A 27,483-nucleotide genomic window follows, 5' to 3' on the forward strand; every position below is an offset into this window, starting at 1 on the left:
AAATTAGCGCACACCCAAAAAATAAATGGTCGGCAATACGTTGCTTCTTGTAAATATTTACCGATTTTGCTTCTTGCATTTCAGAAATTGTTTTCTTCATGCTTGCCATTGCTTATAAAATACTGTGTATTGACAAAGAGAAAAAATCACCACTTAATCGATTGTTATAACCTAAACACAATCTTCATAATATAGAAGATATAGAGTGGAGATTGTAACCTCTTTCGTGACTTAATGGATATGGAATGACTGCGAGTATAGTACAAGTATTTATAAGAACATATGAGTAACCTAGGTACCCTGAAATATACGTGTGATTGAGTGGAAAGGAAACACTATATACACTTGTTAGAGCAACAAAATATTCAACTTGCTAAGAATACGGACATGAGTAGTGGTCAAGTAATCGTTTAATAGCATAAAATATTCTATTAAGTTAACTTTCATGAATTTCGTCATTAATTTCAATGCGAAGAGCAAGGCAAAAATAGACCAGCCGGCAAATTTGTAGAAAAAGGAAAGTAATAAGGATCGAATATGTAAATATTTTTACTTTCTAAATACAATGATCGACATCTAACCAATTAATTACATATCCTGAGTTTTATAGTAAAACATTATTGTGCAAGTAATCAATCTTCCTCATTATTGTCCCTGTTTTACTATAATTGATATTGATAAATTCAGCTGAGTATTGACCAAGTAATATTCAAACTGAGACAGGGTTCTAATTTGTAGTATGTGAGATATTGATATGAGTATTGACAAAGTTATAGTAAACCACTTTTGATTTATGATTATAGTTTTTTTACTGTTTTACTATAATTTTACTCTTTTCTTGTTTTACTATAATTTTACTAACCAAATTATATTCTCGGTTACCTTATTCAGGGGCCATATTCTCATCACTTCTTCCATTTAGCAAATCATATTTAATTAAAAATAAAAAGTAAAACAGATTACCATACGGTTTTTATAAGAAATTTTATTAGTTCCATCTTAACTACTTAAAACATAGAACTCGCTATTATTAATTTAAAATAAAAATAACAAAAAAAAAACAAAGTACTAAGATCATCAAATATAAATTTGGTAATTAAGAATTTATCAAGTTAGACAAAGCCATAACAATATGAAATCCACACTATTTTTAATAATCGAGATCCAATACCCCATATTTGTTTTCAAAATATAAATTTAGGATTCCATGTCTTAGCTTTACGATCCCAAAGTGGTTTACCAAAATATAATGTACTTTATAAAATTAATGATTGGATTGACCAAATTATCTAATTTACAATTACGCGACGCGAATACTATCGATAAACTAATTAATGTGACTTATTTTACCACCGTCTTAATCTTAATTATCATGCTAATAAAATAATATAAAATGGGTTGTATAACGTTTAGACACCTAAAATATCCAGTGCGTGAATATATGTATATAACATAAATATATAGTAAAATTGGTTTCAATTATGTATTTGATCCTTTTTCCAATAATTGTCCTTTTCTTTCCTTTTCACGAGTTGTGTACATGGAGATTGCATGTAGTTTATTTTTAGATTTGATTCTTATGTTTTTCAGCATATATTTTTTCATGTGAATGTACGATGTACATGATTTCAAGTCAACCCCTATGGCAAGACTTTATATATCAACACAATAGCGACAATAATTGAGTCCAATAGTTTATAGAATCCTACAATCTTTAGTGACATCAAGAAGTTATATATCACTAAAACATTTGAGTGGCCAAGATTATCAATAAAGGGCTAGATGTCTCGCTGAATAAATTAACTCGAGAGCTCTTTTGCTCGTCCATGATTTCTAAAACAATATATCACTAAAAATCTGATTGGCCAAGATTAAGAAATTGTTATAACATTCTTATCGTACTTGATTCTATTACATCTACGGATAAAACTATTGCCCAAAGGTCATTTCAATGTCGTAACATGGGATCATTTGGCTCTTTGCGTTAAGAATGCACCTAGTTAGAAACAAACAAAAATTAATGTTCAACTACTATGAGTTTAAACACCATCAGGCATAGTTCGTATAAAGGCATATTTCATTAATAAGCATTAAAATATGACAAAAGAATATTACAAAGTGATAAACGAAAGATTTTTAGGTTAAAGTAAAGTACTGATCGGAGTTTGGGACTCCTTACTTATGCAACGACAACGCATTGATTCTTCAGAAGAAACACAACCAATGAACGCCTTATTTATCAAAATCAGTAAAACCAACAGTTCACGTGAAGAAACGATTCTTAAGTTGGAGATTGTATTGTATGATGGGCACATGTATGGTGTAATTCTAAAACCAAATAAAGTTACACACACACACAAAAATATTTCAAAGGCATATATGTAGATATAAATCATATCATACAATGGAATACCGTCTTATGGAATCAACAAAAGTTGTAGATTTAGAACCAAAAAAAAGTTGTAGAATAGTATATAAAAAACAAAAGGCATTATGTAATATTACGGACGACTCTTTTAGTGGAGATTGTAAGCGATATATATTCTTATAGATAGCAAATATTGATTGAAAATTTACTTAGATTTGTAATTGATGTAGAAAGCAGAATGGATGACTTATATAATATAAGCTTTGCTTAAATCATCCCATGAGAGAAAGTAAATCAAATATTTCTAAAGAAGCATCAATTAGACAAGTGGCCAACGTAAGCTTATACCAAAAGATGTAGAAAAGCTACACAGAATGAGTCATGACCCCGAAACTAACAACCGAATCTTCTTAGTCTCCAGCTTATACCAGAAGATGTAGAAAAGCTACACAGAATGAGTCATGACCCCGAAACTAACAACCGAATCTTCTTAATCTCCAGGCTCTTGCCATAAACCCCGGCAAGAGATTTTTCTGCTATTGCATCTGCCTTTCGCGCATCTGATGTCAAGATGCCACAAAATTAAATACATAGCGTGGGGGCACTTGGATGAGAAGTAGTTTTTTTCTTTTCCTTTTAAACCGGAGATGGGCTTTTATAGACAAGTCCACACAAAGGCTAACCATGGTCAGGCTTAAAGGGGATGAAGGTAAAAAGATAGCGAGTGTTAAGCAGGATATGTTTTGCATCAAAGCTAAAGCTACTCTGAAGCAGAGAGTTGAACTTGAAACATTAGAGAACATTTCTGTTTTAGATTATAAAACAATACAAGGCTTATCAAATATCCTAGAGATTTTGCAGGGTTAAGACTCGGTTATGCAGGCCTGGTTCAATTGAAAAGACCAGTAAGCATATAACCGTTTTTGTCTGAATTCAAAAATCTGGGTTGACGTCGTAACACTGACCATTTGCTTATTCGAGTTATGAATTCTTGATAGGAAGATGATAAAAAGACGGAACAAATATCAATCCAAGAATTGTCTTATAGCAACAACCAAACACAACTGAGTGCATAATCACTAATCCAATAACAAGAACAAAAAAAAAAAAAAAAAGAGAACTAAGCGGACATTTGGTTCTGTGTTCTTGCTTCCACCAGTGGAGGAGGAAGGGGATCAACGAAGTCTCCTGGCTTCTCTCTCGGACTCGAGCAAGGTGAGGATGTCTCCCTCCCTCACAGGTCCTTTAACATTGCGCATAATGAAACGATCAGAGTCTGTGAACTTCACTCGAACCTGAGTCACCTGACCCCTTGACCCCGTACGTCCCATCACTTTCACCACCACGGCATGCTTAATCTGAGAATCCATTCTGATTCACAATACAAAAAAAAAAATACATGAGAACTCAAATGCTTACAAAACAGCAGTAATCTTACAGGACATTGATTCAAAACCTAAATCTAACAGATAATCTATCGTAAACCCTTAGCAACGAGATTAGTGATTTCTGATTACGGATCGAGACAGAGCAAACTACGAATATTTGTTTCTAATCACTTATCAAACGCGAAGTTAGGTTCCATTATCTAACAAAGCAGAGTAGGATTCGAGAGAAATGAAACCTGTAGACGAAGGTGAAGAGCTTAGCGGCGGCAAGCGAAGAAGCAAGAACCCTAGTTTCCAGAGATGAGAGAGAGGTGTTCTCTTTAGCCTTTTTATAGGGGTGCTTAAAAACCTGGTAACAAGTCTCGACTCGGTTCTCAATAACCGAATCGGTTCATTTTTCCCAGCCCGTTCGGTTCATTAATCACAGCCGGTTCACTGAGCTAAGCTAATTTTCTACGTATGTCCATATGGGCCCAACCCATGGGAAAATCTAAGCCCATCGAACCCGTAAAAACTTTATATTTGTTTTCTACTGCTACTGTGAAGAAGATAACTTGTAGGACATATTTGTTTAGTATCAATAGCTTTTTTTTTTTTGAAAAGAAAGTAGTATCAATAGCTTCCTGTTGTGTTTCCAGGTTAATGCGTGAAGAGTTGTGTTGTTGTGTTTTGACTGACAGTTTGGAGGGTTGATACAAAAGTTAAACACTGCTTCATATGAATGGAGTAAGGCACACGTATAACAATCATTTTTCTCTGAGGATAGTGAGATCCGACGATATTGGTTGATGGCAAAATTCTGAAAATTCATATACTAATACTACATGAACCTGTAACATATCAATCTTTTTAATTAGATTAAGAGTTCTTTACGAACCATATATCATAAAATACGGAATATATTTGTGGTAAATGCCGACATAATTTATTATTTTATTAGCCAGTTTTATTTTATTTTATCATAAATGGCAAAAGAAATGCATACTCTAATAACGTTGAAAATCTCTTTGCACCAAAAAAAAAAAAAAACGTTGAAAATCTCTGTCTAAACCAGTGAAAATAATGGCATCAAACATTTGTACATCATCGCGTGTGATGAAGCGTTACTTGCTATAAAGAAAAATCAAGAGCTAGATACCTTTCCATTATGATTTTCTAGAGATTGCCTCAAATACATTATTCATATTTGTTAAATTAATTATTTTGCATGGTATATATTTAAAGATTCATCACTGTCATAGGAAAGCATTACAACCTTTTGGTAATATTTATTAAATACTACAAAATATTTAATAATGTATTTCTTATAAATTTTACAATATATATAACTGAATGAAAATTATTTAACTTATGTTTTTGAAAATATTCATTTATTTGATTATTTCAAATAGTTAATGTGCTAACAATATATTACAATCATATAAAACAAATATTGATCCATTTTTTTTCATTTGTTAATATATGTTTGATATAGATATTTACAAATTAAACAACATTTTACTCACATAAAGAATGAGAAATCATACCACATAAATTTTAGATGTTGTTTCATTGGTATACAAGAGTATACTGGAAACTATGTTTATGAGACAAAACACAAAATGACAACTTAAAACAATAAATTTAAACTCATCAGTCACCTTTGCTATAACTATTAAGTATTCATATTTTCAACACTACACAAACTATTCGTATCATCAACAATAATTTCTTATAACGAAAAAAGATCATTTTTTCTATGCTTTCATTATGAGACAAAGCAACACCACTAATTTGATTATAAGGTAATATTGCCCAAATTATATCCAAGAGCTCAAAATATAATATATTCAAAGCAACAAGGTAAAAAAAAGCGGCTTATTCGAAGGGTTCTACCTCTGACCAAAGTCCAATTGGATTCACAACAGTTTGGGATTATGAGAATGTCAAAACTCCCTCTCGGCTACAATGTTGGGAAGCTTAGAGAATGTATTGACTTGGCAATGAAGCATTCAACCCAATATATGAAGTGGATGAGTTTATTGCTTATGATCCAAAAAAACAACCCGGTATTGAATCCTATGGTATCAAATTCCACAACACCATGAGAAAAAATGTTAGGTGCCAAGGTGTTTCGAAAGCAAGTCGATGTTATGAATTTGTCGAGAATGATGACACTAGCAATGAAGGTAGAAATTTTCATTTTAGTACTTTTTAAGTCGTCTTTTTATTTTTCAGTTGTGTTAACTTTCTCTTTTTTTCAGAAAAAAAATAAGAAATACATATATAGCGCACGTCCAAATACACATCGAGGTACTCCAGAAAATCCTCATGGAAAAAGAAAACGTTTTTCAATTGTATTATTAGGTGCACTGGCAATGTGTATTGTAGTAGACTCCAAATCGAGGAAGGAGTCTACATCTCCCTCTTTTAACTGCATCTTGCCATCATGATCGGTAGCTTGGGTTACGGTAGCACCTCTCTGTCTTCGTTGTTGAGACCATCCATCTTCATCTTTAAAAATCTTTTTAGAACTGGAGCTAGTACTATCCGGTTTAACAAACGTGCAACTACCACTACCACTGTGGTCTCCACTGTCATAAGGCTCAACTAGTACTTCTCTCATGACATCTCCTAGAGTTTCAATGGAAAAAATGAATAACACCAAAGGACCAAGCTATTTATCTGATGATTGAATGAAAAAGACATAAAAGCTCTTAACCATAATTGAATGGCGTGCTCGTGTTGCTCTTGGTGCTGAACGCAACAAACAACAGCTTATCACTCTCATCATACCTCAGAAAGCAAGCTAAACGCTTCATGTACTCCACAAGTTTTGCAGGTTTGAAGAAGACATCATTCGTTTATGTCATAAATACTTCCTATAATCAAGTGTCATTTATTTAAGAAATACTTCATATAAATTAAGTGTATAGGAGGTCCTCCTTCTATCATAGTCTGGGTAGTGGGGTTGTTAGTAGTCCATCGCCAAACTGCTAGTGGTGGATTAATAGTCGTATGTCAAACCTATCATTCACGGCTAGTACAAATTTTGTGCATTGATATTGTTTCATGAGACACATAAAATTCACGTCCCCGGAAATAAGAAAAAACATTTTCCTTTTCCATGAGGATTTGCTAGAATACCTTGATGTGAATTTGGACGTCCACGACATCTGTATTTCTCATAAATTTTTCTTAAAAAAAAGAGAACGTCAACACAATTGAGAAACTAAAAAAACAACTTAAAAACTACAAAAATGAAAATTTCTGCCTTCATTGCTACTGTCATCATTCTCGACAAATTCACAACATCGACGTGATTTCGGAACACCTTGGCACCTAACATTTTCTCTCATGGTGTTGTGGAATTTGATACCATAGGATTCAATACTGAGTGGTTTTTGATTTAATCTTGTATACTAATAAAACAAATATATGACTTATATGCTATGATTTCTCATTGCATGTGAGTAAAATGTTGTTTCATTTGTAAATATCTATATCTAGCATATACTGCAAATGAAGAAAACATGGATCAATATTTGTTTTATATGATTCTAGTATATATTGTTAGCACATTGACTATTTGAAATAATCAAATAAATGAATATTTTCAAAACCATAAGTTGAATAGTTTTCATTCAATTATATACACTATATTGTAAACTTTATAAGGAATACATTATTGAATATTTTGTAATATTTAGTAAATATTACCAAAACGTTGTAATGCTTTCCTATGACTGTTATGGATCTTTAAGTGTATATCATGCATAATAATTAATTTGAAAAATATGAATATTTGAGACAATCTCTAGAAAAAACATTATGGAAAGGTATCTAGCTCTTGATTGTTTTTATATAGCAAGTAACGCTTCATCACACGCAATGATGTAAAAATGTTTGATGCCATTATTTCACTGGTTTAGATAGAGGTTTTCAACATTATTATAGAAATCTTTGTTTTGCAATTTATGACAAAATAAAATAAAATTAACTAATAAAATAATAACTTATGTCGGCATTTACCACAAATATATTCCATATTTTTCAGTTTCTACTATCAATATAAATTACATAATTAAATATAAATGATATATGGTTCATAAAGAACTCTGAATCTAATTAAAAAGATTAATATGTTACATGATCATGTTTTGGTATTAGTATAGGAATTTTCAGACTTTTGCTTTTGGATTTTAGTTTTTTTTTAAAGAAATGAAATATTGCAGTCTTTTAAGTTTATTTAGGAGCTAAATATTAGGTAATTTCATACACACTTACTAATTTTATGGAAACTGGTATTTATTATGTCTTTTGTAAATTTATTTATTAACATAAATTATGGTTAATAGTTAAAATAGAGTGGCATTAGACGTAATTAAAAATATGATCGAATGAGATATGTTTAAAAATATGATTTTTGTCAACAAAATATCAGATACATGAGAATCACCACTAATTGGTTTATGAGATTTTTTAAATATGATACAACTATACTCTTATGCAGTTGATTTTATGAAACAATACCTTATATTAATATAATATTATAGAAAATAAATTTACAAGACAAATGCATAAATATAAACCATCATTTTAATATCACCTTAATGTAAATAAAATATTAAACCAAAATAGTTGAATACCTCGTATTAGGAAAAATCACATAAATATCACGAAAGTGTTACTTACTAGCACTTTAAACTTTGAATTTTTTCCACTAACATTATTAACCTTGAAAGTCGCATTTGTATCATAAAAACATTCAAACTAAAAATTTGACTTGGTTAAAGGTAAAAATGGTGACGTGTCATTTTTTTATTCAAAAATATTTATTTAATTCATAAAATAAATTAAAGTTAAATAAAAATTTATAAATTAAATAAAAAACTGAAAATTAAATAAATTCATAAAAATTAAAAGCAATAAAGAAAAATTAAATAAATATTCATAAATTAGATAAATATACAAAATTAGTTAAAAATCAGAAACTAAATAAAGTTTCAGAAAATTAAATAAAATCAGAAAACTAACTAAAAATCAGAAGTTAAATAAAATTCAAATAAATAAATAAGATCAAATTGAAATACATAAATTAAATAAAAATTCATAAAATTAAATAAAAATTCATGAATTTCACAAATAACAATGTTTTTAGAAACCATCAATTTGACATTTTAATCTTTGAATACATGCATTTCATCATTGACAACGACAATTTTCAAAATGTTGTTATTTACATATCTACTGTCATTTTTGACGACATAAACTATTGTTGAAGATATATCAAAACCGTCATTGTTAATGGTATGTGAGAAACCATCATCATATGAATGATATGTGAAATTATAATTGTCAATGATGATATGTCTGTTTTAAAAAAAATATTCTTGTAATTTTTTTAAGGGCAATTGCATCACATATACAAAGAATAAAGTATAATTAGGTATATGGTATATCTACTGTTTCTCTTTCAAATATACCTATGGTACCCTCAGGTCCCCCACTGTCAGAAATCACTCCGCTTTTCTTTTTTTCTTCTTCCATATTTTCTCTCTCATCCCATGCTTTGTTATCGTCGTCGGTCTCCGACCAAACCCTTTCCTTCGGAATCTGAGCGCCGTGATGGAACAGATGCGGCTCAATATTGTTGGTAATGTTTCTCTCGATCTGGGTGGTTCCATATGAAAGCTCCGACGCTCTGGTTACAGTAGTGGTTGTCAGTGTTAGAGGGTGACGGTGACGTCATTGGAGACTCCGCTATCCATCGGATTAGGGTTTGTCCCGATTGATGCGAGATCTTAATTTGTTGATGGCGGTTCTCCGGGACCTGTATCCTCCAATCAATAGTTTGATTCGTAGGAAGAAGATTATTGATGCATTAAAAGTGGTGAAAAGTGAAGGTATCAAACCGTGGGGGCGAGCTACACAAGCTAAGGTCTGTGGCTTTTTGAATGGAAAATTGATAATACTTGCATTCTTATTTGAAAAAATGTCATCTTTATCATTGATTTTCAGCTTGGAAGCCGTCTGGTAGAACTATTAATAAAAACAGCTTATGTGCAACTTCCCTTGACCCAATCAGGGTACTTTATACCCGAGTTTCGACCTGATGTTAGTACCACCAAAGAGATGGAAGGGTATGTTCTGATTAATTTTTTCTTCTTTGGCTCCAAATTGAGAACCTCATACTCTCACGTTGTTTATGGCCTTGTGTTTTCATTCTTACGAATGTATATTTTCTTCAGATATGACAAGGGTGGCTACTTGTTTTTACGTTCATATCTCAAAGCGTACACACGGATCCAAGAAACAGCAAGATGCACTTAAAATATTAGTTCCAAGGTGTTTGGTATCTCTATTTCTGTTGGTTTTAATTTTGAGTTTTATACTTTAATCTGGATTTATCTTGCTGTTCATCTTGTTCTTTGTTAGTTTTTGATTCCCTGTGGTGGGGCTGTAATTTCTAGGAAATTTTTATTTCGCTGGTTTTCTTCTTTCCGGTGACGTTAATGTTAAATCCATGTATCTCCTATTTTTGTATCTTGCTTTGGTCAGTGGAGAGAGAGAGACTTTGTTCGAGTATGCATGGGGGCTCCGAAGTAAATTACACCTCTTCTACCCGCATCTGTTCATCCCGGACACCTAATTAATCTTTTTTGTCTAGATCCGCAAATATGTTTCGTTTCATGTTTTTCCAGCCAAATTGGCCTTTTTTTAAACTGAATTTTTTTAGTTATTAAAACTTTTTGAATTTTTGAACTTTCTAAATTTTTGTGAATTTTATTGTATTTAATTTTCTGAAACTTATTTAATTTTATGAAGTTTATTTAATTATTTAATTATTTATTTTTATCTAATTTTCTGGATTTCTATTTAATTTTCTGAACTTTACTTGATTTTATGGATTTTATGTTTTTTAAAAAAAAACTTCAATTTTTTTTGAATTTTTATTTATTTATTTTATTTTTTACCTGATAAACATGTCAATTTTTTAGTTTGGAGGTTTTTATGATAAAAATGTCACTTTAAAAGTTAAAAATGTTAGTTAAAAAATTTCAAGGTCTAAAGTGTCAGTAGTGCAATTTTCAAAGTTTTTAATGCGATTTTAACTTTGTTTTTTACTGCAACTGTGAAGAAGATAACTTGTGGGACATATTTTTTAGTATCTTACCTTGCATCTAAGGCTTATTATCATAGCTTCCTGTTGTGTTTCCAGGTTAATGTGTTAAAAGCTGTGTTGTTGTGTTTTGACTGACATTTTGGAGGGTTGATACAAATGTTAAGCACTGCTTCATATGAATGGAGCAGGCACACCTATAACAATCATTCTTCTCTGAGGATAGTGAGATCCGACGATATTGGTTGATGGCAAAACTAGTGATTGGTTTGAACAAGTGTTTTTTTTTGGTTTAGGACCTTTAGTTTAAATCAGATGTAGAATATAGAGAAAATTCTTAATGTCTTGCAAGGTTATCATTTTGGGCACACTTGATGACATTAAAAGTTTCAGGCCAGAATTTTATAGACCAAAAAGTCAGGAAAGCACTTCAACAATCAAGGCAATTAACTTGGACATAGAGTTTTTACATTTTATCATTCATATATTTTTCACATATATCACAAAAACCTACGTTTTTTATATTTTGAACTCTATAGATTGTTTAACATGCTCTAGACATACACATAACGATGCTATATAACATTTATTTCATATTGGAAATAAAACATCAAGTTCTGCTTATTACAATATACCAACATATAGAAACTTAGAAACACAAAAAGCAAATGAGAAACAAACACAGAACAGAAAAGCACAAACTCATATCTCAAACTCTCTCTCCATTGCATCTTCTTTTCTTCATCTTTCTTCTTTCAGAGCCTTGACACATTGATTGGGTAATGAGCTACAATATGATCATAAACAGCAAGTGTAAGAAAATCATCAAGCTCAGCGGCAGTACACTGCTTTGTAAACATCTTGCAAGCTTCCTTATACATTCCTTTCTTAAACTTCTCTTTCCCAACTTCTTTCTCGATTCTTTCCATCTCTTCTTCCACAACTCTCCCAAACAACTCTTTGCTCACCCTAACTCCAAGCCCGTCTCCGTTCAACTCCACTCCATACCTAATCCACTGCCAGTTTTGGACACGGCTTATCTCGGCCGTAGCTGCATCTTCCATCAGGTTATAGAGTGGGACAGATCCTGATCCTGTTAGCCACGCGGCTAAGTATTGGATCCCCACACGTGTGTTCAGCCTTAGACCGTCCAGTGTTCGTACTCCTCTAGGTATCTGAAGCAGATCTTCCTCTGTTATAGCAGTTGCGTCCTCTCGCTTCATTGATTTGATTTGGTTTGGATTTTTCCCCATGTGGCTGAATGCATCCATGCAGATTGGGATAAGTCCTGGATGAGCAGCCCATGTCCCATCATGTCCTGCTCTTACTTCCCTTAGCTTGTCTTTCTTCACTAGGTCCAATGCCATCTCATTCGCTTTCGGGTCATCTCTTATCGGAATCTGAGCAGCCTGAGCATCATATCAACAAACAAACTCAACATATATCAACTGGTGCATTCAGACATTATATGTATATGTTATAGTACTCCTAGTAAACTAGTGTGAGTTAAGAGGGGACTAACCATGCCGCCCATGGCGTGGACACCACGCTTGTGACAAGTACGAATGAGAAGATCAGAGTAACTCCTCATGAAATGCTGGCCCATACCGACAAGGACGCGGTCTGGTAAGAGGCGGTCAGGGTGAGCCTGGAAGGTCTTGACATAGCTAAAGATATAATCCCATCTTCCACAGTTCAGACCCACCGAATGATCACGCAGCTCGTATAAAATCTCATTCATCTGGAAAACAGCCGGGAGGGTCTCGATCAGCACGGTGGCTCTAATGCTTCCTCGCTCTATACCAGCCATCTTCTCAGCTCGCTCAAACACACTGTTCCAGATCTTTGCTTCCCTGCCAAGAAAGTAATTGACCTAATAATTAATCCTAATTACAGAAAACATGAATTTAATGTTTGCTTCCCTGTCAAGAAAGTAATTGACGTAATAATTCTAAACAAAAACATGAATTTAATGTTTGCTTCCCTGTCAAGAAGGTCATGACCTAACCGGTCGGTCTGGTCCAGGGAGTTACCTAGAATGTTCCATTTTGGGAAGATAGAAGAAGGGTCCATAACCGGAACCTTGAGTCTGTCTAAACTTGGAGTAGTTGTGGAAGAAGTAAAGACCGAAGTCGACGAGACAACCAATGGCTGGTTCACCGTCGATGAGGATGTGAGCCTCCGGAAGATGCCAACCACGTGGCCTGACAAAGAGCTTAGCAACTTGGTCGTTGAGCTTGTAAACTTTGTTCCTTGCCTTGTCGTGAAACGTAATGGTTCCATCCACTGCATCTTTCAAGTTCACTTGCCCTTTCATCAGATTCTCCCAGCTTGGAGACAGTGCATCCTCAAAATCTGCCTGTCAAACACACAACAAAAGATATGAACAAACCGTATTAAATAAAAAAACTCGGTCCAGTAATAAACAAAGACATAAACATATAGAGAGAAAAATGGACCATGAAGACTTTAGCTCCAGAGTTAAGAGCATTGATGATCATCTTCCTCTCGACCGGACCGGTTATCTCAACTCTCCGGTCAGCAACAGCGGGAGGGACAGAGGCACAAACCCATTCACCGTCTCTGATGAACTTAGTGGAAGGGTCAAACCCAGGGACAGCACCAGAGTTGTAACGCCGTTTTGCCTCTCTACGGCACTCCATGGCGTACCTCACATGCCCACGAAACTCTCTCTGTAGCTCAGCTACAAAACCAAGAGCTTCTCTTGTCAGAATCTTAGCGAAGACTTGGTCGTAACGTCCACGAACCTCCACACCATCGGGGGAATCATACACGGCGGCGTTTGGTCGATAAACTGAGGTCTCGAGCTCCATTTTTTTGGCCTTTGTTACTTTTGTTATGTGAATAAAAATGATCGTAGCAACTTATGAATTATAAAGGTGGAAATGGATAGGAGATATGCATTGACATGTGTGCCTGAGATTCAGGGATCATTTGGGGATGTGTGCCAAGTTATGTATGATTTTCGTCATCATATCGGTTAGGCTTATCTGAAAATTTTGTATTTTGCAAGATTATCTATCTTTGATTTTTAAAATATTTCTCTATTTATTTATTATTGTTATCTTGTTTAGTTATTATATTATTAATATTGATTATCATCAATATAAGCCTAAGTTTGTTAACAAAAAATTGCAAACAAACGTTTTATTTTATCATATTGGACAATTGAAGAAAGAATCAGACAAAATCATTTACAACGGTTATACAAGATGAATTGAATCTTTATTATAAAACGTTTTACAAACATTAAAACACAGATTCAGTTACTAGTAAACACCAAGAGAACACATAAACCCAACTTTTAGAAACTCTCTCACAAATCATTAGATTTCTACCCATCAAGATTCAAATGCAAAGTTAGCCTCCAAAGTCACCCAATTTTGAGAATAAAATTAGGACAAGAAAACTGAAAAAGATGAAATCTATTTCAAGAGCAAACTGGACAGAGAACCAAACCGTTCTCATTACACTCCAAACACTTAACTGTATCCTTCATCTCAGCATCCATAACCTTGCAGCTTCCATTACAAACACCACACATCACAAACCTCATCCCGCCGCATCCTCCGCAGCAGCAACCGCTTAGCCTCGCCTTAGGCATACATTCAAGCAAAATACCCAATTTGCCCTCCTCCTCTAACCTCACCACTTCCTCAACGCTTCCTATCATCCTCCCCTTCACGAAAACCGCCGGCACTCTCACCTGCTTCGTCCCCATGATCCCCCTGATCTCCTCCTTGAAAACAGAGTGCATCGACACATCTCGCTCCAAGTACCGAACTTCGTGCGAATCCAGTATCGACCTCACCGCATTGCAATCCTCGAACGTCTTCCTTATCCCTCTCAGCGTCGTTATGTAAACGACCACCGAGTTCTCTCCTCCCGGTGGACATTTCTCCGGGAAACTCTCGAGGATTCTCTCGTTGGAGGAGGGTGGAGAGATCACCATCTTGATCTGTTCTTTCTCCTGAGACAACTCTCTCTCGTAAGAAGCCACGAGGTCTGGATCGAACATCGGACTGAAACTCTTCCTCCTCAAAGGCTCTTCTGATTTGAGAGGGAAACTCAAACGCATCACGCCTCTCTTCGGAGTCTCCTCGAGAACGTTCTTCTTCTGGTTCGGACTCACTCCTCTGTTTTCTTTTCCCCTGAATCTCTTGCTACTACTACCGTTCCTCTTCGGAGACTCCGCAATCGATTTCACAGGAGTCTTCCACGATCTCCCGAACATTCCACGAGATTTGGGGCTAATCTTCGTTGCATCTTCGAGATCTTCCATAAGCTCCCATGTGTTGATTATCTCTGGATTATCACTAGATCTCCTTGGTTTGATGGTTTCGGACTCAAAGACATCGCCTTTAGTGAGTTCCTGTGACTTAGGAGAAGTCTCTTCTCGTTGGTTGATATCGAGATGACCGTAAGTAGTGGAAGTGAGAGAGACGATGTGGTCGCCGCCGTTGTTGACTCGAATCTCTCTTACCAGTTTCTTCTTCGCTGGCTTCGAAGAAACACAACCCATCTTTCTCGCTCTCTCTCTCTCTCTCTCTCTCTCGATTTTGACTGTGGAAGTTTTCTTTTTGGGGAAGAACAGAGATTGAAGAAGAGGAAGGGGGAGTTATTTATTTTTTATTTTTATTGAATTTAATTACTTTCAACGGTCATATTTTTTTCGAACGGACATGGAAGTGGATCGATGAGACTTCTGTCGGAAAACCCTTATCTTTATGTTTTGTCTTGTTTTTACCGTGAACCATTTAAAATTACAAGCTAGCCCTCGTTAAGTTTCCTGTTACCACACTAAAAAAACGGGAAAATTGACTTTTAATTCCTCAACTTTCAAAAATAAGCCAAAATAACCTTGAACTCTAAAACAGGCCATTTAAAACATGAACTTTCGGTCAAACACGAATTAATTCTGAACTTTCGTTGACCAAGCTATTTTAATATCAGTCTTAATCAGCCGTTAATTTTCACTTAACAGACGTTTTGTCACTAAACGTCATCGTTTAGACAAAACGAAATAACCCTAATATAAACACGAAAAACCCCCAATTCACCTCTCTCAAATCCCTAGTTTCTCACCTCTCTCATCTCTGAAACCAACATCTCTCTAACTCATCTCCTCATTCATCTCTCTAGCAAGATGAACCGTGGATTTCCTTCAAACTGTGGGTGTGGAGCAGGGATTACGACATTCACATCAGGCACTCAAGAGAATCCTGGACGTCCTTTCTTTCGCTGTGAAACCAGAGGAGAGGTAAGTGAATTTCGTCTGTATTGATAGCATTATGTGTAAATTGATATCATTATGTGTAATGTGACCTTGATTTTCATCATTTGAAAGGATCACTTGTTCAAATGGGTGGAAGAAGCGATGCTTGAAGAGGTTGAAGATGTACTGCCTAAAGTCGAAGTTCATGGAACTGAGATAGCAAAAATGAAAGCCGAGATTGAAGAGTTGATGGAAATTTGTTTGAACAACAAAATCGAAATCCAGAAGAACAAAGCTGTTACGAAATGTCTTGTGGTGTATGCTTGCATCGTTAGTGTTGCATTTGGTGCATATGTTCTCTACTAATGTGTCTTTTGATTTAGTTTCCTTATGGTTATGTATTGTCTTTTAAAACCTTGATGGAATGTATGAGGTTGTGTCTTTTTATGGAATGTATGAGACTGTGTTGTCATGTTTGTGTCGTTTATGCAGTTGTCTTTGTATGAGACTATCAAGACATGACCAAGACCAAGATAAAGACAAAGATTGAGTTTGAAACCTATTTAATCGACAGACACAAAGACAACATCTGAAACATAAACATCCAAAAGATAAATAAATCATTCAAAAGACAAAGCATCCAAAAGACAAGCATTGAAAGAGTCATTACAAGAGTCATTGAAAGCATTTAAAGAGTCACTACAAGAGTCATTGAAAGCATATAGAGTAGAGAGTAGTCATTCAAACACAAACACAACATCTGAAACATAAAACATAAAACGAGACTTGAGACATCCCTTGCAATGGTCATCATACTTGTGATCCTTGAGGCATCTGCTGTGATTGTTCTTGAGACATCCCTTGCGATGGTTGTATCTGAACAAAAGAACAATTAGTCTTGGTCATTCTCAACAAAAGAACATAGCTTGAGATGTAATTGTACCTGAGGATAAAGTCTTGGGCGTCCTCTAGGCCTTTTAGGTGGTGGCTGAACAGTTGCATTTGGACATGTAGTTTTGTTGTGGCCTTCTTCAAGACAATTAGAACATGTCATCACACGATGCTCGCGAGACAACTTTGTTGATGAAGAAGACTCATTCTGACCTTTCTTTCTCTCATAGTTGCTTGGTCGACCACGGTTTCCTAATCTATAGGGTGGTGGTAAGACTGGTAATCTATTAAGCTGAGGCCACAACTTCATGCCTTGTACAGGTCTAATACCACGAGAGTATGTCAAACGCCACATGTTGGCAGTGTAGTAGTTGGAAACAAAATCACCAAAACTCAGCTTCTTCGCCATGATAACACATGAGGCATGGATACACGGTATGCCTGTCAATTGCCACTTTATACAACCGCAAGTTCTAGTGGCCATATCAACTGAATAGTTAGTACCACCATCATCTATCTCATTATAATCTCCACAAGCAATATACCTTATGCAATACTTAGACTTCTCTTTAGTAGCTTCTATTTCCTTATGTGCTCTCTTAGTGAATCTTGTTCTCAACCGTGAAGCCACAATAGCTCTTTTCGCATTACGGACCATGCAATGTCTCCTTATATCTTCTAACAACTCAAGCAAAGGTTTCTTCCTAGCTTCCTTAATGGTTTTATTGAAGGATTCACTAAGGTTGTTGAGGTTGTCATTACAACATGAGCCTATCCTAAAGTAAGCCCTAGACCATGCTACAGGGTTTGTCTTAAGCAGAGAGTCATGCGCACCTGAAAAATAAAGCTGAAGCTCTTTCAGATTCTCTTTGTAGTCTCCTTCGGTGTAGCTGCGTGCTATTTTCCAAAACATAATCTCTAGTTGAGGATCTTTGCTGTCTCTCTTCCAGTTTGCCAAAATATGTCTTGCACACATTCGATGTTCAGCCTCTGGAAGCTCTTCTTTTACAGCATTCACCAGTCCCTGTAGAAACAAATACACAATATTTCTTAGTTTATTGAAGACCAAGCAATATATATAACTCATTTAGTTCTTACCTTTTGCTTGTCCGAGATTATGGTGATCCTGCCCCCATTTTCCAGTCCCAAATCAGCTTTGAGAAGCTTCACAAACCATTCCCAATTGATATTATTCTCAATCTCGACCACAGCCCATGCAATTGGCACAATCCTATTGTCCCCATCTCTACCCACAGCAGCTAAAAGATGACCTTTTATATCCCACTTCAAAAAGGCACCATCTAACCCAATGATAGGCCTACAACTCTCTATCCAAGTTTCTCTTTGCGATGTAAAACAAACATACATACGATCAAACCTTTGCTTGCTTGTTGGAGTTGCCCCTGGAATAGTCTCAATCACCACCGTAGAATATGGGTTTGTTCTCACAACCTCTGCCTGATAATCCCATATGCGAGAGAAATGTATTTCATGGCTCGCTTTTCTTTCTCGGTACAGCTTTGACTTGGCTTTTGCACACTGTTCTTCGGTGACAATCAAATTGAACTCTCTCTTTATCTCATCAGCCATTTCTTTCTTGGTGAACTTCGGGTTTATCCTTAATCTCTCTTCAAAGATTGAAGCAATTGAAGACCTTTTTAGCATCTTTGAGTAGCCCGATCTCAAACATATATGCTTATTGACGTAGACTTTAATCTGCATTTTGTGCTTCCTTCTCTCATAAGAACAATACACTCTCCATGGACACTCAGTCTCCTTGTCTGAACATTTTGCACCAAGCTGTTTTGCTGAAGACTTGTACATCTTAATGTCGTACCTAGTCTTTAGAGAATACCTTAGCAAGGCAACCTTGAAATCAGCAGCACAGTTGAAGGTCTTTCCAAGGAATAAGAGCTCTTCACTGTCGATTGTGTTAGCACGCGTCTCCTTACGAACCACAGCTTCTTCGTCGTCATCAGATGATAACGGATCAGGAATGATATCTTCATCCCAAATCTCGTCGCCGCTGTCTGCATCACTTGCTTCCTCTTCTTCTCTAGCAACATCTCCAAAGTGAACTATTAAATCTGTACAATCTTCTTCATCAACTCTGATTCCATTGGCCTCGTCTTCCTCTTCTAATTGATCATCATCATCATCGACAATAGCCTCACAGTCATCTTCTTCACCCGTTTCTCCTTCTCCGTGTCCTCCATCATTGCCTCCATCGTTGCCTCCATCGTTGCCTCCATCGTTGCCTCCATCGTTCCCTTCTGTGATAGCTTCAACTACAGTCTCTTCAGCTGGAATCAAAGATGTATCTTTCTCTCTGACGGATTCAGGAGCTTCGTCTTCAGGAGCTGGAATCAAAGATGGAATCTCGTTATCTTCGCCTCCGACATTGTTGTCTCTCTCACCTTCGACTCTACTTGACCCTTCCTCTAAACGGCGACTGCGACGTATTGGACCCATCGTCTTCGGACCCATCGTTTTCGGACCCATCGTCTTTGGACCCATCGTCTTTGGACCCTTCGTCTTTGGTCTCTTCGTCTTTGGTCCCATCGGAATTGGTGGAGGAGATGAGTGTTTCAGAGAGGGGTTTGAGAGAGAAATTAGGGATTTGAGAGTTGATTTGGGGATTTTCGGGTTTAGATTAGGTTTTTTTTTCTGTTGTCTAAACGCATCGTTTAGAGACTAAACGTCTGTTAAACGAGAATTAACGGAGGATAAGTATTAATATTAAAACAACTTGGTCAAAGAAAGTTCACGATTAATTTGTGTTTGACTAAGAGTGTGTGTTTTAAATGGCGTATTCTGGAGTTCATGGTTTAAATGGCTTATTTTTGAAAGTTGAGGAATTAAAAGTCAATTTTCCCCTAAAAAAACTCCTAATTTATTTTGTTTTGTTCCCTGGATTATATTTTTTATTCAGTTTTTACCTCGAAAGGTTTTATTTAATTTTCTTTGCCTAGATTCCTTCAATTGCAGCAGACTGCAACGTTCTATTATTGTACGTTAAGCGAACGTTAACGCTTTCCTGTTTTTACCTATTTGGCTCTGTTTATGTCTCTGTTTTCTAGTGAACAAAAAAAAATGTCTCTGTTTTCTTTGGTCCTTTGCTTATTGCTACTGTTTTTTTTTTTTTTTTTTTTTTTTTTTTTTTTTTTTTTTTTTTTAAATATTTACTATTAAATAACATCCCGAAAAACGGGTTTCAAGTCTCGAATACAAGTTTGATTTGAACAAAATTTCCTAGATCATACATAACAACACTAGTTTAGTGCGCCCACCATACCGACACGTTCTGCTAGAGTGCTCCGTAATCCTTAGAATATCATTGACCGTTCTCTTCACCGATGATGACCACTTGAAGGGTGAGGTTTACCTTGTTGCCTTGGATGCCGGTTCTTCTTGTGTCATCGTTGAAGTAGCTAGACTCTGATGATCTCTTCAAACTTGCATTCTCGACTGACATTAAGCTCTAAGATCGAATGGTATAAGGACAATGGACTTACAAAGAAACCCGAAGCCTCAAGAACCAAAAGACCACGGATGCAACAAAGCTGCGATCAGCAGACAACAAGCAAAGTGCATCCCCACTAACAACAGGCTGTAATGAAGGCAAAATCAACAGTTCAAGAGCTTTAGTTCCTGCATAAGAAATAAAGATTAGTCTGCTAGGAAGCCAAACAGCCTCCAAAGCATCGGGATAACCAATCTTCAACCAAGTCTCCTCGCCGAGAGAAGTCCGACTGACTCAATCGTGCTTCAGAACCGACGCCTTGGCCCGAGCTGGAGAACCCAAACCCAGTCTCCTACACGCTGCAAGAACACACATCGCTGGAGAGGCAACAAGTATCAATACAGCGAAACCTTAGCTTCTCAGATCCACCTGACCCGAGCAAACTTGAACCTGACTCGTGATGAGATAAGACAAACAGAGAGAAGCTGTTGAAGGCTGGATAGACTGCCATAGACGACAGAGTCTCAATACCCACTCGAGCTTCACACGCAGGGATCCCAGAGAAACCATGACCACACAGCCGCAAGAATCACTAGGTACGCACCTTCATAACCAACGAAGCCTCTGTTGGGCGGAGGCAAAACCGAAACCCGAGACGAGACACCAAGCCTCGGTTCACAGAAAGCCAACAACACCTCTTCACACGACCGCTGTCGCATAACAAGATGAAGAACAGAGAAGAGAGTCTCACTCGACCTCACGCGCCGATATCACCACGTACAACGACGGGATCTACAAATGGAAAACGAGATCCGCGGGTGCTCGTACCTTAAAAGCCGACTCCGTTCACACCACAGTCCCCACCGCCTCGTTGATTCTCCAGACGGCAACCCGACCACCAGATCTATCACTCCCCGGGAAGATCTAGGTTTCCGGTAGCGAGAGTCCTACCACAGAAGCAGACATGTTGACGGCGAGGGAGATGTAGTTGAGGAAGCAAAGGGAAAAGGAGATCGAGGGAGAAGATGCCTCCGGCGTCGGAGCTAACGCACACCCGCTCTTCCGCCGGTGTCTCCGAACGCCGGAGCGAAGGCCGCTTGCTTTGTGTTTTGTTTACTTGTCGTAGAGAGAAGGTGGAGAGTTTAGAGAGAGAAGGTCCACAAGATGCCTTACACCTCTTTATTGCTACTGTTGGATTCTGGACACTATGTTGCTAAGTTGATTAATCCATTCTCAGAGTTAAAAAATATATGAATTTATTCTACAATAAAGTAGTTGACTATTCTTTTGTGCATCAATAGTTGGGAACTATTATATGTATACACAAAAACTTGTTTAATTTTTTTCTTTTTTTGACAAAGGGCTTACTTGTTTAAAGTTGTTGAAAGCTTAAACACTTTTGTCTTAAAACCTTATTTCATGTTGTTGAAAATATCAATAAACTTCTTAAATGTAAAGATGCAAATAAACAAATTATATGGAACAAAAAAAATTATATGGAACAATACGTATACATATTAGAGAGGGACAATATATAAATATATTAACTACAAAGGAGGGCGTTCTGTTTTCGAATAAAAAAAAGTAAAAAGATTTAAAATCTACACATACCCTGACACTAGATAGATTACACTTTAAATTAAAAGATTGAAATCTGTAATGATATAGATATATAAATCGTTTGCATATATCTATATCATAATGCCACCATGCAGAAAGGATCGTGCTTAGCCTTTTTCAGTTTATGCTTTTCGATTTTCATATACATTACTCACAAACTCTACTGAAAAACACTTTATTGAGTGCACGGTTCAACAAAAGAATGGGTCGCACTATAATGAATTTACATATAAAGTTGATCATATATTTTTTGATACCTGCTAGTTCTTTGACCCTACCAAATGCTGCAAAACTACGTTTCCCTCCATTTATATGTAATTTGATTGTCTTAACATGCACTATGTATAAAAAATGTAATCATGATAATCAATTAACTAACATTACCCGTCCATAACATGTAATAAAGTGCAAAAGCCGACAAAATAACCACTAACAACTAAACACATAACTAGGGAAAACATTTTGAAACTTGAGATTTGAATTTCGGAGTTTTCAATTCATAGATAACTAATTTTGTCAAAATCTATACACAAAGGGCCACTGAAAAGAAACAAAAGACCATCCAGATTAACAATTTAAAGAAACGGACCACAAATGTACGCGGTGGACCTTGTAATCATATGCTCGGACTCGGACCACTTCTTCATCATCTGCCTCTTTTAATCTTTTTTTTTTTGGTCAACGCCTCTTTTAATCTATTTCCTTCCATTGCATGATTATTCTTTTCAATTATTTTTATTAAAATATATGTTCACAAAAGAAAAAGAAAAAAGACAACAGGAATGAAGAAGATTAAACCTTAAAGAATTATGTCACAAGTATTTGGTACATTTATATAAAGTACATTTCTTGATAACTGAATTCTACAGATACACATAACGGAGTTGAGTTTATTGTTGAAACATAAAGTAGTTGAACTACGCATGGAGATGCTGCTCCAAAGAGGGTCTGTCGGTCGGTAGATGATGATAATCGTGAATGTAGTAAAGGTTCGAGACTCGTGTTAGATAGCTTACCTGAATCTGTAAAGTCCCAGATAATATAGGAGATAGATTATAAAACATAACAAAACATTCTTGACTCTGTTAAGTGAAAATTGTTTTTGAGTTTTGTTGTTATAGGTTTTGAATCTATGCCTAGAAGCTGTGTTATAAACTTGTTTAAAAAGGAGTACTATGATATTGATAATGACTGATTTCAAGTTATAAGCCAAGCATCATTTTGTTTTTCCACTACAAAATACAGGTGCAGTGATCAAGTGATTAGGATAATTTCATCAATGTTTTGCAACGGAATGGGAAGAACTCAACATGAACAAGAACAGCTATATACTAGATACTCTCCGCTTCAAATATTCAATGTTCAGTTACAAAAAAAAAAATATTCAATGTTTTAGAAAAAATGTTTTTTTTAGATTTAATTTCACATTTTGATATATTATTAATGATAAATTGTAAATTTCAAAAATAATAACAATCTTTATTAAGTTTATATTGGATAAAAGTTATACAATAGTTAACTATAAAAAATAATATTTATATTTAATTTAATTTAATATACGTGAAAATTCCAAAACATATTTTTTTTTTGGAAATGGAATAAATTAAGAAAATATATAGTCGATTAGCATTTGATGTGTGTTTCATAGATTTTATAGCAAGAATACAACAAGTAAAATCAGGTAACACATGATGTTTCAAAGAAAAATAAATAAAAAATCAGCTAAAACATTTTTTGTGTGTACACTGAAAATGCGAAAAATTGGTCTATGAAATAATAACCGGGAGAAATTTAGGAAGTGTACCGATCGGTTTGATCCGGTTATGGATTGATGCTCTGCTTCGTGTTCCAGGCTATTCATTCATTCGGAAAAATCCGAAAGCTTCGATTTTGAGCCATATAAAACGTCTCCCATGGCGGAAACTCGATTTTGAGCCATATAAAGCTTCGATTTTGAGCCATACAAAGAAGAAGAAGACAGACTTTAAGCTGTAACTAAGAGAATGGCTTCTGTGTCGACATGCTTAATCGTCTCCCCTAGGCTAACTCCATCCGTCTTCTTTTCTAAAAAGTCTTTGACTTTGACTCGCCTCAGATCTCCCGTTGATCATCACTCCTTCCCCAGAATCTCAACGAATAGGTTTCCGAGCTCTCACCGGAAGCTCACCAGCCACGGAATCGCGGTGGTTAAGGCGGCGAGCATAGATAAAGTTAGCGGCGGCGCAATCAAACCAGGAGGACTTGTGGAGAGCGACAAGTTACCAACAGATGTTCGGAAACGAGCGATGGAAGCTGTGGACGAGTGTGGTCTGAGAGTTACTGTCGGTGACGTGGCTAGCAGAGCTGGATTGAAAGTTACCGAAGCTCAGAAAGCGCTTCAAGCTCTCGCGGCTGATACTGATGGGTTTCTCGAGGTAATTGGCTGGTTCAGTCTCATCCCCATTGATTCAAGTTGACACTGAGATCTTATAAAGTATTGATCTTTAAGGGTTTTATGCTGAAACTTGAGTAGCCTTAATAAAGTATTTGATCTTTATTTGTTTAGGTGTCGGATGAAGGTGATGTGCTTTATGTATTCCCAAGGGACTATCGATCTAAGTTAGCTACCAAGTCGTTAAGGATACAGATTGAACCGTTTCTTGATAAGGCTAAGGTATTATTATTGTCTTTCCTTATCATTTATTTGAAGTTGAATGTTACTTATTTATCATCATCTGAGGTGGTCTCTGTTTATGTGTTGCTGGCAGGGTGCTTTAGATTACCTGACTCGTGTTTCGTTTGGGACGGCGCTTATTGCGTCTATTGTTATTGTCTACACTTCAATTATACTCTTACTTTCAAGCAGAAGGTAGTTAAGTGACTTGTGTATCATTATGGACAATGTTATTGGTTTGTCTTGTGCACTAACCTTTTGGATTTTGTTAAAAGTGAGGATGATAATCGTCAAAGGAGACGCGGGCGTGGATATGATTCTGGATTCAACTTCTATTTCAACCCTGTTGATCTATTTTGGTAATTTGAGTTTCTTGATTTAAAAAGGTTCTTCTACTCCTTACCAACAGAGAGAAATAATTTGATATATAATGGAGGCTCCTAGTCATAATTCTAGTGGTTTTGTATGTAAGGTACTGGGATCCCTATTATTACAGAAGGCGACGAGCCCGAGAAGATGAGGAAAAGGGAATGAATTTCGTTGAATCTGTAAGAGGAAACTGAACCTGAAAAGCTTTCATGCTTTGCTATATGTTTCTTCCTGCTGATTGATAATATGACGTTTTAAAGTAATTAATGGGTGTTGTTCTCTAGGTTTTCTCCTTTGTATTTGGAGATGGAGACCCAAATGAAGGAATCGAAGAAGAGAGGTGGCAGATGGTAATGTGTCAAAACTTCAATCTTATCAAGTTTTTCATTCATGTTTTTTGTTCCTATTCAGGTCGTTAGTTTAGTTCCAATCTGTGCATACATCTTAGATGATGTTTTTATGCTTAGTATGCAAAATGGGAGGTAGGTTCCATTTGTATAACGCTTTTGACACATGTTTGCAGATTGGGAGGTATATAACATCTAGAGGAGGTGTTGTTGCAGCTGACGAACTTGCTCCATACCTTGATCTGCCATCTTCCAAGAGTGCTACGGTATGTTTTGCTTAGAAAAAAAAATGAAAAAGACAATATATTTCAGCTTCTTTATGTTTCCTTTTTTTTTGTGTTCACAGAACGATGAATCTTACATTCTTCCTGTTCTTCTTCGGTTTGATGGTCAACCTGAGTTGGATGAAGAGGTATATGCTTTCTGGTTGCAGTGTTTTTTTCTGATCATTGTTCATTAAAGTATGTTTCTGTTACTCAGGGAAACATTCTGTATCGCTTTCCGTCGCTGCAACGCACAGCTTCTGGGTCTAGTAGACGAAAAGAATACGTGGGAAGATGGTTTGACTTTGTTGCAGATATGGAGAAGTTCTTCAAGGAGAAAAAGTGGCAGTTCAGGTAATGGAATCATTGTTAATATCCCATACTTATGAAAAAGTCTTTATTGCTTTTTGTGGTTCAGTTGGTGATGATAGAATCTTGTTTCTTCACAGTAAAACTAGTTCGACCGAGAGAGCAATGGTCATTGGCCTAGGCGCGGTTAATCTCTTTGGTGTCATTGTTCTAAACACCCTGCTAAAGTAAGACACACTCCCACCTAATATTCCCTTTTGTGTCTATACTACAACCCTTGTAACGCGACAACGTTCTTTAACAGGGAGATGGCGTTCAGACCAAGTGGATTTATTACATTTGTTAAAAACATATATCCACTTCTTCAGGTGTGACTTTAGTTTTATGTTCTTGTTTCCTCCTATTTGCTTTAAGGTTGTTATAAGCATATGATCATTGTGCCTATGCAGGTATACGCAGGTTCATTCTTTGTCATCCCTTTGGTTCGGTGGTTGTCAGTGAAGAGGAAGAATGATCAGATAGAGAATCGAAACAAAGCGCGGCTACAATTTGCACGAGCACTTGAGTCTCCAGATATCTCACTACGGCGTAAGGTAGGGGGTTATATATAACTGTAGGGAGATGTTTATATTTGGTTGCTGTTCTGTACTAACACGCCTTTGAAATTAAACGCAAATGCAGTTACTGAGCGCAAGGGATATGGCTCAGAATACAGTAATAGGGAAGGAGAGGATAGTGTACAGTACAGAGAGAGATATGATTGAACAAGACTATGAGGCAGAGGAATGGGACAGAAGATTCCGAGAAGTGGATAAATCAGATTGACAAATGTAAAAAAAAAAAAATCTGGTAAGTTAATGAGAAGACAGTTTCACATTTTCTAATCTTTTAATAACAATCTCAGATTTTGCATTTGATTCCAGGGGACTTGTGACAGCAACTCAGACTTCATCCGCAAGCACAGAACTGTCTCTCCTATAGCTTTACTTAAGCAATCATCAAGTTCCTGCGGATGGGACACAAGGCATGGGGTACATAACCTATATAGACATTCTAAGTCTCTTTGGGAAAGAAAATCAAATAGGTTTTCATAGGGTGAAGACCATATCGTGATGCTTCAGAGCTCTCTCTCTAACACAAGTAACAAAACCATACCTGCAAGCTTGGTCTTGTTTTATAATAATCAAAGAGTAAATTGCTTGTTGCAGAGAGTTTCCAACAATAGGTTATTATGTAGAGTGATTTTGTGGATACAAAAGTCCATTTATTGTTCATGATATACTCTCTTTGTATTTTAATGTCTTGTCTAATCTGTATCTGTATCTGTATCGGCAGTTTAAAATTTAAATGATCTCTTGGTTTCATAAAGAAAATGCGTATCAAGGATCAAATAGTTTTAAAATGAATTAATGGGCCAATTTGGAAAAGAGTAAAAGTGGAGGGGGTAGAAATAAATAATTTAGTGGAAGAAAAT

General features: G+C 36.0%; 7 protein-coding genes across 7 annotated transcripts; 3 read left to right on the top strand and 4 right to left on the bottom strand.

Moving 5' to 3' along the window:
- Positions 1-3,391: 3,391 nt before the first annotated feature.
- Positions 3,392-4,151, bottom strand: LOC108840171 (40S ribosomal protein S28-2). The gene is made up of 2 exons (XM_018612998.2): positions 3,993-4,151; positions 3,392-3,739 (listed from the first exon to the last, which is right to left on the bottom strand). Exon 2 carries the CDS (start codon positions 3,736-3,738, stop codon positions 3,544-3,546), a length of 195 nt encoding a protein of 64 aa, XP_018468500.1. The 5' UTR covers position 3,739; positions 3,993-4,151; the 3' UTR covers positions 3,392-3,543.
- Positions 4,152-9,290: 5,139 nt separating this feature from the next.
- On the top strand, positions 9,291-10,431 carry LOC130504755 (DNA-directed RNA polymerase 3, chloroplastic-like). Its single transcript, XM_056999385.1, has 3 exons — positions 9,291-9,676; positions 9,757-9,878; positions 9,987-10,431. Exons 1-3 carry the CDS (start codon positions 9,530-9,532, stop codon positions 10,066-10,068), a joined length of 351 nt encoding a protein of 116 aa, XP_056855365.1. The 5' UTR covers positions 9,291-9,529; the 3' UTR covers positions 10,069-10,431.
- Positions 10,432-11,419: 988 nt separating this feature from the next.
- LOC108840348 (malate synthase, glyoxysomal) lies at positions 11,420-13,834 on the bottom strand. Its single transcript, XM_018613180.2, has 4 exons — positions 13,318-13,834; positions 12,892-13,217; positions 12,381-12,711; positions 11,420-12,267 (listed from the first exon to the last, which is right to left on the bottom strand). Exons 1-4 carry the CDS (start codon positions 13,690-13,692, stop codon positions 11,614-11,616), a joined length of 1,686 nt encoding a protein of 561 aa, XP_018468682.2. The 5' UTR covers positions 13,693-13,834; the 3' UTR covers positions 11,420-11,613.
- Positions 13,835-14,011: 177 nt separating this feature from the next.
- Positions 14,012-15,629, bottom strand: LOC108827451 (uncharacterized protein At3g28850). Its single transcript, XM_018600855.2, has one exon. It carries the CDS (start codon positions 15,399-15,401, stop codon positions 14,310-14,312), a length of 1,092 nt encoding a protein of 363 aa, XP_018456357.2. The 5' UTR covers positions 15,402-15,629; the 3' UTR covers positions 14,012-14,309.
- A 396-nt stretch (positions 15,630-16,025) lies between these two features.
- Positions 16,026-16,460, top strand: LOC108839227 (uncharacterized protein At1g43920, Chloroplastic-like). The gene is made up of 2 exons (XM_018612034.1): positions 16,026-16,139; positions 16,227-16,460. The coding sequence occupies exons 1-2, from the start codon at positions 16,026-16,028 to the stop codon at positions 16,458-16,460; spliced, it is 348 nt and encodes a 115-aa protein (XP_018467536.1).
- A 322-nt stretch (positions 16,461-16,782) lies between these two features.
- LOC130508650 (uncharacterized) lies at positions 16,783-19,547 on the bottom strand. Its single transcript, XM_057004255.1, has 4 exons — positions 18,084-19,547; positions 17,038-18,009; positions 16,911-16,970; positions 16,783-16,854 (listed from the first exon to the last, which is right to left on the bottom strand). The coding sequence occupies exons 1-4, from the start codon at positions 19,545-19,547 to the stop codon at positions 16,783-16,785; spliced, it is 2,568 nt and encodes an 855-aa protein (XP_056860235.1).
- Positions 19,548-23,921: 4,374 nt separating this feature from the next.
- Positions 23,922-27,301, top strand: LOC108827294 (uncharacterized protein At5g03900, chloroplastic). The gene is made up of 14 exons (XM_057002741.1): positions 23,922-24,482; positions 24,614-24,721; positions 24,816-24,916; positions 24,997-25,080; positions 25,194-25,269; positions 25,375-25,440; positions 25,614-25,703; positions 25,784-25,849; positions 25,918-26,054; positions 26,150-26,236; positions 26,314-26,377; positions 26,459-26,602; positions 26,691-26,858; positions 26,933-27,301. Exons 1-13 carry the CDS (start codon positions 24,072-24,074, stop codon positions 26,832-26,834), a joined length of 1,578 nt encoding a protein of 525 aa, XP_056858721.1. The 5' UTR covers positions 23,922-24,071; the 3' UTR covers positions 26,835-26,858; positions 26,933-27,301.
- Positions 27,302-27,483: the final 182 nt, after the last annotated feature.

The sequence above is a fragment of the Raphanus sativus genome, chromosome 2 (assembly GCF_000801105.2).
Source record: "Raphanus sativus cultivar WK10039 chromosome 2, ASM80110v3, whole genome shotgun sequence".
NCBI classification, from domain to species: Eukaryota; Viridiplantae; Streptophyta; class Magnoliopsida; order Brassicales; family Brassicaceae; genus Raphanus; species Raphanus sativus.

Bases quoted from the DNA above. Each gene is read 5' to 3' on its own strand.
- LOC108840348 (XM_018613180.2), bottom strand. From the start codon at position 13,692: ATGGAGCTCGAGACCTCAGTTTATCGACCAAACGCCGCCGTGTATGAT. The intron at 12,712-12,891 runs GTAACTCCCTGG...CTTTCTTGGCAG, and splicing joins CCCAAAATGGAACATTCTAG to GGAAGCAAAGATCTGGAACA. The intron at 12,268-12,380 runs GTTAGTCCCCTC...TATGATGCTCAG, and splicing joins TCCACGCCATGGGCGGCATG to GCTGCTCAGATTCCGATAAG.
- LOC130508650 (XM_057004255.1), bottom strand. From the start codon at position 19,547: ATGGGACCAAAGACGAAGAGACCAAAGACGAAGGGTCCAAAGACGATG. The intron at 16,971-17,037 runs GTACAATTACAT...TCTTTTGTTCAG, and splicing joins GCCCAAGACTTTATCCTCAG to ATACAACCATCGCAAGGGAT. The intron at 16,855-16,910 runs GTATGATGACCA...TTTATGTTTCAG, and splicing joins AGATGCCTCAAGGATCACAA to ATGTTGTGTTTGTGTTTGAA.
- LOC108827451 (XM_018600855.2), bottom strand. From the start codon at position 15,401: ATGGGTTGTGTTTCTTCGAAGCCAGCGAAGAAGAAACTGGTAAGAGAG.
- LOC130504755 (XM_056999385.1), top strand. From the start codon at position 9,530: ATGCGAGATCTTAATTTGTTGATGGCGGTTCTCCGGGACCTGTATCCT. The intron at 9,677-9,756 runs GTCTGTGGCTTT...ATTGATTTTCAG, and splicing joins GGCGAGCTACACAAGCTAAG to CTTGGAAGCCGTCTGGTAGA. The intron at 9,879-9,986 runs GTATGTTCTGAT...TATTTTCTTCAG, and splicing joins ACCACCAAAGAGATGGAAGG to ATATGACAAGGGTGGCTACT.
- LOC108840171 (XM_018612998.2), bottom strand. From the start codon at position 3,738: ATGGATTCTCAGATTAAGCATGCCGTGGTGGTGAAAGTGATGGGACGT.
- LOC108827294 (XM_057002741.1), top strand. From the start codon at position 24,072: ATGGCTTCTGTGTCGACATGCTTAATCGTCTCCCCTAGGCTAACTCCA. The intron at 24,917-24,996 runs GTAGTTAAGTGA...TTTTGTTAAAAG, and splicing joins CTCTTACTTTCAAGCAGAAG to TGAGGATGATAATCGTCAAA. The intron at 25,850-25,917 runs GTATATGCTTTC...TCTGTTACTCAG, and splicing joins AACCTGAGTTGGATGAAGAG to GGAAACATTCTGTATCGCTT.
- LOC108839227 (XM_018612034.1), top strand. From the start codon at position 16,026: ATGAACCGTGGATTTCCTTCAAACTGTGGGTGTGGAGCAGGGATTACG. The intron at 16,140-16,226 runs GTAAGTGAATTT...ATCATTTGAAAG, and splicing joins GCTGTGAAACCAGAGGAGAG to GATCACTTGTTCAAATGGGT.